General features: G+C 36.8%; 1 protein-coding gene across 13 annotated transcripts in view; it reads right to left on the bottom strand.

Annotated features, from left to right (window-relative positions):
• Nucleotides 1-13,319, bottom strand: part of CNTLN (centlein) — a 197,996-nt gene that overhangs the window by 91,467 nt on the left and 93,210 nt on the right. For 12 of the 13 annotated variants that reach the window (XR_010426643.1, XM_064641688.1, XM_064641692.1 and 9 more), the window contains 2 exons: nt 9,008-9,129; nt 6,184-6,309 (listed from right to left, as the gene is read on the bottom strand). Coding sequence is in view for 12 of the 13 variants with exons in the window: in XM_064641688.1 (XP_064497758.1) it covers nt 6,184-6,309; nt 9,008-9,129 (248 nt within the window). In the remaining variant the exon portion in view is untranslated. The remainder of the gene's footprint in view (nt 1-6,183; nt 6,310-9,007; nt 9,130-13,319) is intronic. The other variant, XM_064641691.1, reaches the window with a different exon arrangement.

Here is a 13,319-nt window from a genome sequence, read left to right as displayed (position 1 = left end):
TATCTACGGACATATATATGTCAAGACAACTCTATAGAAAGTAAGGCAACCCTTAGCACTTCATAGACAAAGTTTAATTAATCTATCTAAAAACTCAAGAAACATACTAGAGATATAGACATATATGTCTATGCTGCATATATATCTATAATAATGTATCTTTCTATCTGTAAAATTATATGCCTATTTTCATGTGACTATATATGACTATGACTATATCAAAGGCTACAATACCTGCTTTTGTAGCCTTCAACAACACGGTACTAACAAAAAATGACTGCGGCATAACACAAGTATTGCATACTCCATTGGGAAAATGACTCATGAAAAGACCAAAATGGGACATCCATGCAAAGCTGTGGAATTGTTTTTGCTTGGTCAACTAGCATTAATGGCCAAGCAACCCAGGATGTTTGTACAGACTGGGGAATGAGATGCTGGAAAGCAGTGCCATGGAAAGGGACCTGGGGATCCTGGTCGATGGCAAGTTGAATATGAGTCAGCAGTGCCCTGGCAGCCAGGAGGGCCAACCGTGTCCTGGGGGGCATCAGGCACAGCATCACCAGCCGGTCGAGGGAGGGGATTGTCCCACTCTGCTCTGCACTGGAGTGGCCTCACCTTGAATATTGTGTGGAGTTTTGGGTGGCACAATACAGGAAAGATATTAAAGCTGTTTGAGAGCATCCAAAGGAGGGCAACAAAGATGATGAAGGGCCTTGAAATAAAGCCGTATGAGGAGTGGCTGAGGCCACTTGGTCTGTTCAGCCTGGAGAAGAGGAGGCTGAGGGGAGACCTCATTGCAGTTTACCACTTCCTCATGAGGGGAAGAGAAGGGGAAGGCACTGATCTCTGTGGTGACCAGTGACAGGACCCAAGGAAATGGCCTGAGGTTGTGCCAGGGGAGGTTTAGGTGAGATATTTGAAAAAGGTTCCTTACCCAGAGGGTGCTGGAACTGACTCCCCAGGGAAGTGGTCACAGCACCAAGCCTGACAGAGTTCAAGAAGCATTTGAACAATGCTCTCAGGCACACGGTGTGCCTCTTGTGGATGGTCCTGTGCAAGGCTAAGGGTTGGATTCAATGATTCCTGTGTATACCTTCCAACTCAGAATAATCTATGATTAATAAGCACTTTGAAGAATACTTACACTTCAAAGAATACTTAGGAATTTTTTTTTCACTTACTTCTTTTTTGTTCTGTTTACAACTCTTCAGTTTGGGCATGAATTTAGTTGATAGTTGCTACAGGATTTCTAAAGATAATGAATTGCTGGCTCTTAAAACTTAGACTATTTTCTTAACTACCAGATTAGGTCTCAAAGTGAACCAAAATTCTGGACCTTTTTATTTTTGTTTTGTTTTGTTTATTAATAGAGAATTTTAAAAATGAGATTTTGTAACTTGTAAAATTAAAAATGAAGCCTTCAATCTGTATGATAAATGGTGGAATATAATTTGATATTTTTTGTGAAAGAGTAAATAGTGGGAGAGTAGTGCTTAATAAAGATGCAAGGTAAAACTAATTTCTATAAAGCCAGAAAATAACTATTCTGTAATGCACTTAGTACCACAGTAAATCAAATCAATAGCCAAAAAAAAAAAAAATCCTCTTCCTTTCCTTGGTCAAGGATAATTGGCTTATAGAACACCTAGGCAAACATGTCCATGGGCCCTGGTGGGATGCATCCATGAGTGCTGAAGGAGTTAGCAGAGACCACAGATGAGCCACTCATGGACATCTTTGAAAGGTTGTAGCAATCAGAAGAGGTACTTGAGGACTGGAAGACAGCAAACGTCACACCAGTGTTCAAGATGAGAAGGCAATCAGGAGTAGCCAGCATGGATTCACCTAAGCGAAATGATGCTTGACCAACCTGATCGCCTTCAACAACAAAACAACTACCTGGACGGATGAGGGGAGAGCAGGAGATGTTGTCTACCTCAACTTCAGCAAGGCCTTTGACACTCTCTCTCACAACATTCTCATAGGCAAACTCAGGAAGTGTGGCCTGGATGAGTGGACAGTGAGGTCGATTGAGAACTGACTGAGAAGCAGATCCCAGAGGGTCATAATCAGTGGCACAGGGTCCAGTTGGAGACTTGTCACTAGTGATGTCCTCCTACTGGACCCAGTATTGTTTAAATTCTCCATCAGTGACTTGGATGAAGGGGCAGATGCCTCCTCAGCAAGTTCACTGATAACACAAAGCTGGGAAGAGTGGCCAATACCCCAGAGTGCTGTGCTGCCCTTCAGAAGGACCTCGACAGGTTGGACAGATGGGCAGACTGTCTGAATTCTACAAAGGCAGACACACCTGGGATAGAATAACCCCAGGCACCACTACAGGCAAAGTGTTGACCCACTGGGAAGCAGCTCTGCTGAGAAGGACCTCTGGGTCCTGGTGGACAACAAGCTCTCCATGAGCCAGCCTTTGTGGCCATGAAGGCCAGTGGTATCCTGGGGTGCATTAGGAAAAGCACTGCCAGCAGGCCAAGATGAATGATCCTCCCCCTCTACTCAGCCCTAGTGAGGCCACATCTCTAGTGCTGTGTCCACTTCTGGGCTCCTCAATACAAGAGACACGGAGCTCCTGGAGCAGATATAGCAAAGGACCACAGAGATGATTAGGGAACTGGAGCATCTCTCTTATGAGGAAAGGCTGAGAGAGTTATTCAGCCTTGAGAAGAGAGAACTGAGAGAGGACCTCATCAATGTGTACAAATGTCTGAAGAGAGGGTAGGTCAGAAGGGTGGAGCCAGGCTCTTCTCAGTGGTATCGAGCAATAAGAGAAGAGGCAGTGGGGAGAAACCGATGTACAGGAAGTTCCACCTGAATATGAGGAAGAACTTCGTCACTGTGTGGGTGCACTGGAACAGGTTGCCCAGAGAAATTGTGGAGTCTCCCTCACTGAGTATATCCAAGTCTGGATGCAATCCTGTGCCCTGTGCTCTAGGATGACCCTGCTTGAGCATGCAGGTTGGGCCAGATGACCCACTGTGGTCCCTTCCAACCTTACCCATTCTGTGATTCATTGATTTCAGGCGGAATACTGAGAAATTCAAGAAAAAATATAAGCATAAAACATCAAGCAAACACTGAATAACTTCAGTTTAATGATTATTATATTTTACTAATCTAGTATGGGATTGTAACAATATAGAAATACTTTTTTCAAAATAAAAAAAATGGCTTAAATTTATACATAATTCATGGAAAGTATGCAGCCCATGACTCTGAATCATATTTCAGTATTAACTGCAAAGCAATACAACATGTACATACTATTCATTACTAATCAAAATGCTAAAAAAAGAAGTAGTAACAATGCCACAAATCTCCGAAAATTAACTCTGATATTAGGCATTCTGAACGTCACAAAAATAGAAAACTTCACATTTTTATAAAAACAGGTGCTTAAACTTAAATCCCAAAGCCTGTATTTTCTTGTGTGTTAGTATAGATTTTGAAAGATGGATAGTGTTTAATAGCTTACAGGAAAGTCATAGCAATCCTTGCCTATGATGAGAAGAAGACTTTATAAAAGAAAGGACCTGACAGAAAGCAGTGGCTGACACAAAGTCTTTCCACCAATTTCAATAGGATTTGAAACATGTTATTTCCCAAGTAACTTCAGTTTTTCCTGACTTAAAAACAGATTTCATACCTTACAAACTGACTCTTTACAGTGTGCTAATATTGGTAATGATCACTTTGGAGCCTGGGAGCAGCAAAAAAAGTCAGCTTTCCCTGGCTTTACCCTATAACGTATTTACTATCCATCAATTGTCAGATCCATCTATGTGCAGATTAAAGACATTTTACATCATCGCTCTACCCCTCAGAGGGTGGGAGAGAAAATCTTTCTTACAGGTTAAACACATAAACGAACAACAATAAATAATTCTGTTTTCCTAACATTTACTCTTTGAAAATTACACATTGAAAGTTAAAACTACTTAAACCAAAATTAAATCCCTACACAGACACCCTTTTTTAAGCAATGCTGCATTGGTTTTGGCATATAAGTGTTCTACACCAACTCAAGCTAACAAGCAGTAGGGTCTATCAAATGAAGTGCATCCACAAAAGCTGTGGGTTAACATGATTTACTTACACTGCTGATAAAATTATACATATAAGTAATTGGTACAACTCAGTAATCATACCCTTTATCCACACAGCTCAAAAAAGAATGCATGCAACATAAAGAAGCCCTATCTACAGATCTCAAAAGTACACTAAATTTAGTATTGACTTTCTTAAGCAAATGAACTCAGATCTTGAAACGACAACTGGCTTCAACAAATTAAAGACAGTCATTATTACAGAAAGACAGATACAAACCCCACAGCAGTTATGTATTCATTTCTTCCTTACTTCAACCAACAATAAGTGACATTGCCCATAAGGAATAAAAAGCACCTAAACCCACACAAGAAGTTCACCTTAATGAACACAATGCCATACTGGCTTATTACTAAGTACTGCACAGTATTTTACGAACCTATTTTGTCTTATAAATTCTGTATTCTGTTTGCTCATGCCACCTCACCACAATCTAGTCAAAGCCACTAATCTGCAATGTACAAGACATAAGGGTGTTCCCCATAAGTGTGAGTGCACAGGAGCTCTAAAAAACCAGTCTAAGTGTATCAACCTTCGGGGTGTGTACAATACATAAGCAATCTCTCTTGCATGGCTTTGCGTGAAAAAGAAGGCTTATGTTATTGCTCCTGAGTCACTATTGCCTGTAGTGCTCACATTCTTTAGTGATGGAAGGAGAATTACAACTGCAATTACGTGTATGGCAAGAAAGTGCCATACCTTTATATGGTATAGCATATATACCATATATATGGCATATAGCATATATGCTATATAGCATATATACCATATATATGGCATATAGCATGTATGCCATTTCCTATATAAAATACAAAAAGAAAACCCACAAAATAATTACATGTGATAATTTGTTGCTATAGTTTCAAAACAGCAAACAAAGACAACAATGAAGCAACAAGAACAGGCAGACAACTGTAACTGACAGATATAAGAATATCCCATGTAACACAGCTACTGGCAATATTGTCTGTAATACATGAAGGCAACTTATGGGCAACACAAGGACTTAGTACAAAACAATTTGCTGCTGTTGAAATTCTGTGATAACAGCCTTCATGGCATTGGCACAAAATTGGTTTGCATTGTGACCCATTGGGAAAATACATTTTCTTTAATGCAGAGAAAACCAAAGTCTGAATAAAACTTTCTATGATGTCTTGATTCTTAAATTAAAACAAAAAAATCAACTTGACTTAAAGAAAGTGTTAAATAGTAGCAAAGGGCTAATTATACCATACTAACTTCCTTTTGTCTAGTATAAAAGGACATTTTTTTACTTTGCCTGGCTGAGTATAATAGCCTATGAATTATGAGATCAAAGCAGCAAACTGTATGTTTTCTAAAGTAAGAGTTTCCTTCACCAAGTTTTACACTTAACTACAGCTGAAAGAGCTGTGTGAAGGGATCAGCACTAAACCCAAAGGACAGGCTGTGCACAGCAAGAAAGAGAGCAACTCCCTCGTGCTTTTTGCAGGTCACTACCAAGGACCATGTTAGCAGATCCACACCAGACCCTTAACAGGCAGCTCTGCTGCTACCAGTAATTAGCTTGGACAGCTCTGGCTCCAGGAGTAGCAGCAAGGCTACACCATAATGAGCTCAGCTGGGATTAGCAGGACAGGGCAGGGAACCAAGAGAGCTGAGGCATTCTGCATTGCGTATGTATCACAGAGATCAAACAAGGATGGCTGGCTAGGTTATCCCCTCACCACCTCATTCCAAAAATGAAGCACGGCAGTGTGGAAAATACAGGCTAATGAAGAGCGACACCTCCAACAGATGAGAGCCACATTAATTAACACAATCCCTAGATCATGGAATACAGTTTCTGTTAGTGCTAGCAAACTTGTAACTTGTCACTGATTTAAGGGGTAGGGGGAGGGAGTGGGGGAGAAGAAAAAAAAAAAAGAGCTGATGTTTTCCTTTTCTGCTTTCGGTAGAAGACTTTTTTCTTGCAATTTTGCAAGGAATTCCTCCTATATGGTCTGTAAAGTACTATCTTCAGAAAAAAACCCAGTATTTTCCTTAACTTAAACACCTTTTAAGAAGCAAACTCACTTTTCAGTCAACAGCTTTTTGTGTTCCCTTTTGAAAAAAGCCAGTTCATTCCACACCATGTCAGGATCCTCTTGACAAAGCTGACAGGAGTCTGCATGCTGGTATCCGCTTTTACTATTTTCAAGCCTGTTTATGAAAAAAACAGCTTGTTTCTTTTCAAATACCTACATGTTTTGCTTTCCGAAAATACAAATTTTCAATTACATCATCTACTGAATATACATTTTGCATGAAGTATACGTTTTATGAGGCACAAAACCTTAACTGTGGTAATACAGAGGAGTCCAATAGCATAGTTTCAGACAGATGTTGTGCTAGTATGACACCATGCGTCTCAACCTACACGTGGCAGAACATTCTATCAACATTACTTAAAACAATAGTATGAGAAAGCAGAAGTTGAAACCATCACATAATCTCTTGAAAAAAAAATTGAGAGCCACCAGCTCCCCTAATGCCCTGGGAAACCAATCTGGAAGTTGCACTAATGCCTACTCTAAATCAAAGTATTGTCCTACAGATCAATGGAAGAATAAACTGTCTACGGACAAGATGACGTATAAGGAAAAAGCATATTGAATTTAAAAGAACAGAAAAATAAATTTAAAATATTTAACAGTTTTTCTGTCATTAAAATATTTTTATGTATTTTAATAATGCAAAAGCTAAAAATTGTATTAAAAATTCTTTGTGAAATCAATTTGAAACTCTCTGCAATCTGAATTCATACTGGGCATAGAATAAAGTCTTAGAGAATGTGATAACCTCCTAAGGACCCCATCATCTTTGCAGTCATGTACATCACTGCAAGTTGTATGTACACTGACAGGTGGATTAGGTCCCATCAGCTGTCATCTTGATAACAGACACTAATCTATGACAAATAAGGAGAATAGGGTCCTCCATCACTTATAAAGGATCAGAAGTGCCACATAAGGACCTGATACTGAGTTCTTAATGCACAATTTACATTACAGCAGCACTATATAACAGTCTTATTGCTACAGACTGTTTTTATTTGTGCCTCAGCTACTTTCCTTTGTTTAAGCGTACTAAAAAGGAAAACCAAACCTCTTCTAGTGTGGCTTCATATAATTCTACTATGATGACAACAATTAAAAAACCCTGCTATTTTCCGCTTATCTTAAATATATATGAAGAATCAGATGAATGAAGATTTAACATTACATTTTACCCAATACCTACTTTTCCCAAATACATTCCTGTCATATCACAAGCTGGTTTTATTTATTTTAAACAGAAACAGAAGCCACTTTTGTTCCTCTTTCCTATTCTTTCTTTTTTATTTATGTTTTAAAAAACTATCAGAACCAGAACACTCAGTGCTTCACTGTATATCAAGTCTGATTTTACTAGGTTGAATTTTTTTATCTTTTCAGTCTTGGCCTCTCAGTGGACAATGAATGCCTATTAAGCTATAGACACAGAATTAAATAATTTCATTGAATATAGTAACTATCATGTGTAGTCACTTCCATATTGCACTGAATTAAAAACAATGAGCTAGAGGAAAAAAATCATCCATGTTTTTCCTAAATAAGAAGCACCTTTTCATTATAATTTAAACAAATTTATTTGTAATTATGCTTGGATTTTTCAAAAAAATCTTTCTGTGCTATCACGAATGGTGTAGCGGTTTTGTACTTTACCATTATTTTCATCCACACTTTTTTGTCTTTTTAAAAGACAAACTGTTCTTAAGTAAATGCCACAGTATTTCAAAGCAATGCAAATCTACTCATATAGGCCAGAGCATTACTTATATATGAGGGACAGTTTATCACTAGGACTCTGACCAGCTACCAGTTTTGCAGCATTTTCTGTGACTCTCTTTTTGTTCAGAGAGCATTACAAAGTTTGTGTCGAGATTAGTCAGTATTGTTCTAATTGCAAAAAGAATTATTTTTAAGTAAAACGCATATGCGTTTGGTGAGCTGTAGGTGCATGCTGAAGTCCTGCTAAAGCTACAAGGAAATTACTTCCTTGAACCACGTCCCAAAAGACAGGAGTGTCTGATAACTGAAGTGAAATGTTTTCATAACTCCAAATGCATTTTTTTACCAAAAATTCTAACTGTCTGCTAAGGACTTTAAAAAAATAATAATAAAAAAAAAGAAGTTCTGCATAAAATTTTCACTGTTCTGTATAGAATTTAAGGGAGAATTATATGTAGAATGTTCATCATATAAATTTTTATGTAGTACAGTTGTTACTCTTTCCATTAATAAAGATCTTTACTGCAATTTTTGGGTAAAATTATCAGGAATAATTGATTTTTAAATAATTTAACATATAAAAACAGCCTGTTTTCATTCACATATTATTTTTTTCCCTATTAGGAAGGAGATTTCAGGATTGGATTCAGTTAATATTTGAATCACTAAATGTTAGAGAGGCTGTTATTTCTATATTTTTAATGAATAAAACTATATTTTAAAACCATTTGAAACATAATCAGCAATTGTTGTATTAAAGAAAACTAAAAACAGACACAGTCAACAAAATAATGGACTGGGGAATTACATAAACATAAGGAAGCAATCCTAGCAGACCTTTGTCCAGTACTCAGGCTCACCATGAGATCCTAAATAAAATAAGTCAAGGTGTCAGCTCGATACATTTCCTCTTGGTTTCAACTGCAATTCTTCTCATACAGGGATAAGCCATATATTCTGCTTTAACAAGGGATAAACTCTTGATCATAGTCATCCTTCAAATCAAATTCTCTTTTCAATACTTATATAATACTTCTGTTCAGATTTCTTGTGTAAGAGAAATGTTTTTAATGAGCTATGTAACTTACCTGGTATCACCCTCTTCCCACTGCTTTAATTGTTCTTTTAGTGCTCTGTAGTTGGTCTGTAACATCTGCAGCCTTTCTTTGTGTTTTTCATAGGCTGCTCTTAGCTCATCAGTTTCTCGAGTCTGTATGAAACCAGAAAAATTGAATTAGTCAAAATGTAAGAGACTGTCATACAGACCACATGAAACAGAAGTTCTCTTTTAGCAACTATTAAGCAAATCAGAAATCTAAATAGAATGATCAGGAATTACAGTCTTTGAGATCAAAATTTTCTTATTACTACTTTGGAAAATTTTGCTAATTTGGCAAAATTAAATATTTTTTTCATTCTTCTGAGAAAATTAAAAAATTTACTACCAAAATGTCAGCTTTCACCTTGTGAATACATTGGCCTAATACATCTGAAAATATTTAGACTGAAAAAGGATTGCTGGCACCATCTTTTTTTCAAACTACATTTTTTTTTCCCCAATGGAAAACTGACTTTTGTATTTTCAAGGAAAATACTGGAACCCCTATATTTAAAGGTTTCAGTATTTTTTCATATATTGTTTATATATATATATAAGCCTGCCAGCAAACAAGAAATAAAACCAATTTTTACAATAGCTTTTGTATAATCAAAACTATACCAAAAATGTACAGAACAATACACCTCAATTTATATTACAGGATAACATCATCTAAGTTTAAAAGATTTTCCCAAATGACAGTACAGTGCTGTGAAAAAAAAATAAAAAGAATACCAAGAAGAAGTATTTCACAGTACCAAGCAAGTCAAACTCTGGCATATAGCAATAAAGAATTCACCAGACATTATCCTGTAGCAAAATTTGCACTCAGAGCTTCATTTCCACTTCAATAGGAGCTCTGCTTGTAGAGCAACTACATAACTAAGTAAATCACAATACTTTATCTGCAGGTATTTACTGCTTACATGCAAGGAGGGCTTTTCAGCACTAGCCAATAAATAAGATACACCAATAGCCAGAGTCTCAAGCAATAAAATCCCACTACAAAAAATGGCAAGGGTTTCTAGAGTACTGCTAACTACAAAGTAGCTAGACTAAGCTTGGCTTCTAAAATGTAGCTCTGCTTTCACAATGCACAAACTTGAAAGTTACCAGCTAGAATTTCAAATGTTACTACATACAAAATTCCAGAAGTTTTTTGGAAGTGACTCAGGCAACACAAAGAGATTTAGGAACAGAAGCATGTCCAAAGTGACATGACCATTAAACACTTTCTCAAAGTGGTGGTGGTAGGCTTTTTTCCTGAAACAACCTGTAAACCAGACACATTTATAAATTTAGAATTGCTTAAAAAGTACTTTTGACTTTTTTTAAGTGGCTCATGTAAATACTACCATGATATTAAAACCAATCACACAAATAGCAAGATATAACTCAGACTAAGGACACAAAGACTACTACCATGCTGTGTTTCACATTGTAACAGGAAATTTTCATAAGAATCCAATTACAGATGTGTTTTCAAGAGAAGTTCATGAAACAATTGTTCCAACATTGTTTGATATTGGTAGTAAAAACTGATCAAGTCTGGCAAGGTACTGAAAAATAATGTCCAGAATAAATTCTAAGAAGCTTATTAGTGTCAATGCCCTTTCAGAGGTGCAACCAACTGTAGAATTTGGCCTTTCGTATTTATGAATCTACATTTTTCATTATTGCTTACCTGTTCTATTATCCATTTTGTTACAATTATTCCCTTCCTTTATCACTTGCTCTGCTCTTGCAGAAATAGAAACTAGACAATTAACTGCTTTAATTACTGTCTTTATTGAATTAAGCACTTCAGGATTTTAAATATACACTGAAATTTCCACAATTTGTTAGATATGTCTCTCTCTGATTGAATTATGCTATATTTATTAAATAAACTGTCTTATACACAGTTTTCTATATATTTAGAGAAATGGACAGAACAACCATTTCTATCAGTGCTGGACCTCCAGATTATTCTCCAGCTCTTCACTGTCATTCTATAGTACTTCCTAAGCAATAATGAAAGACAATAAGAGAAAGTCCAATCTGCAAGAGGAAAAATCCAACTGTGAAAAAAAAGCCATTCTTTCCTGGCAGGCAGCTCAGACAAGCCAAAAGATTAGCAGTTAATTCAAAATTTTGTTGAAATTGACCTGTAACAACTTCTGTTATAGTAGAAAGGAAATTTAAAAAATTATGCTGATTCAGTTATTAGACTACTATTCTTAGGCTTACAAGAAGTGACATACCCAATCATTACAAAAATAGTTTATTCCACAAACAGTTATGTGAACAAGCCACAATACTAATAGCAATCTATTTTCAGCATCTGAGCACCATACAAGAAATAGGACTACACGGGAAATCTGAGCTAAACATGAGTGTGGTCTTGCTCACATAAACAAATATTAAGGTGGGCCTAAAGAGAGATCTACATATCCTAGTTTTAATTATCTCCAAAAATTTTAGAACTTAAATAGGATGAGAAAACTCAAAGGGAAGAGCTCTGCTTGCTTTTGAGAGCTTTCCGGTACAGCCAGGATTATCTACTCTGGGCTACGCCAGCGCTCACAGTTCTAAAAACATAATACGGGAGAAGATAACATATTCTTAGCTCATATCAAATACCTACTCTTGACAACAAAACTCTTACCTACTTCTGAAAGACTAAAAGTAGATTGATGTAGTTATGGTTTGGATCATTCTAAGTAGCAGCTTGATAATTCGTTATTTAAAACCCAGTAAGTACTCTTATTTATTTTGACATTCTCTTCTGTAAACAACTGCACAATCAGGCATGCTCTGTTACTTTTTAGTATGTCCAGACACAAAGGCAATTCTGTATAAAAACTGTGGACACTCTGAATTTACATGATCATCCCGCTTATAAAAGCAACAAAGATAGTAATAGCTAACTTTTCTTGGTCAGAAATGAGTCAGCTGAGGAGAACTGGAAAATCCTGTGAATAGGATCTTGTCCTTTTCTGCTCCTTTGCAATACTGACTGAGGCATTCCTGTTCCTGAAAACCCCATAAATAGAGCGCTCTCTCTTTTTTTTTTTTTTTAATTGTTACCAGTTTTTCAGAAAGACTAATGGATAAGGTCACAATTTCATCTTCCAGATATGCATCATCAGTGTGTTTATCAATAGAGCAAGGATTTTTCTGAACAAGAATATTCCAAGTAATCATATAGTCAACACCCTGTCTGAGGAGGCAATAATGCAAGTGCCAGCCTTGAAAATGTTGCTCATATGCATTATTCTTAGCTGGAAAAAATGCCTAAGAGAAGGCTAATATCAAGAAATCACAAAACACCAATAGAAATATTCTGACATTAATGTTATGACAGCTTAGTTCACTGCCATGCTGGCAGTAGCCTCACTGAATTCTGAATGTAGTGCCATAACATTTTAGTATGCTGACCTGAGCCTCTACAGTTTCTTTTCAAACAATTAAAGCATTCTGCAAAAGAAGACAAGAAGATTTTCAAGAGAAAATGCGAAGAGTTCATGTGTTCAGTTTCAAGGGGAGATATAAGACTCAGCCCTTCATGACATCATGGTTTAAAAGCTGTGATAGAGATCCCACACTTGCAACATATTAAACCTGCACAGATTCCTAAATTATATTTTAAGATGAAATAGAAGACAAGGCAGGATGGTGAATGGTACAAATTATGATATGAGGTTATGCAGAGAGAGTTCTTTCTCTTCTGTATCTACTGAGAAAATCAGTGTTTCCCTTCACTCTTCTTTCCAGAAGAAAACACAGAGAGTGGAGCTCTCTATCATTTAAGGCAACAACCATACACAGTGCTGTGTGAGCTTTGCTTCTAAGGATGAACAGCTGTAGTCCACATGTCAGAATAATCTGTAGCATCAGCGTCTGGCAGGCCAAGTAAGAGTAACAAAAAGAAAGCCTCCCAAAGGCCAGTTCTCAGCCTCAGATTTAGCTGGTGGGACATGCCTTAGATTTCTTAACAGAGAGGAAAAATGAAACAAAATTAATTTTCTGACTCCCAGAAACAAGATGACCTGTAAGACTGAATCTGTAGTCTAAATAATCTTTCCTGTATTATTATAATAATCTTTCATATACTCTACATGTGTTAGGACACTGCACTGAATTCTCTCAAGTATACGGGGTGAGGAACTGTGGCATTTGTGCTAAAATATAATTCCCACTTACAGTTTTTCTAAAACTGACTTATCACATTGGTGTCTTTTTGCACGAGGCAGGAGCTTAAGGACTATGGTTGGTAGAGCTATCAAATTTTTTCACTTACCTGACATTTATCACAGCAT

The sequence above is a fragment of the Pseudopipra pipra genome, chromosome Z, assembly GCF_036250125.1.
Source record: "Pseudopipra pipra isolate bDixPip1 chromosome Z, bDixPip1.hap1, whole genome shotgun sequence".
Classification (NCBI taxonomy): domain Eukaryota; kingdom Metazoa; phylum Chordata; class Aves; order Passeriformes; family Pipridae; genus Pseudopipra; species Pseudopipra pipra.
The sequence above is the reverse complement of the archived record's forward strand: the minus strand, read 5'-3'. Positions and strand labels throughout refer to the sequence as shown.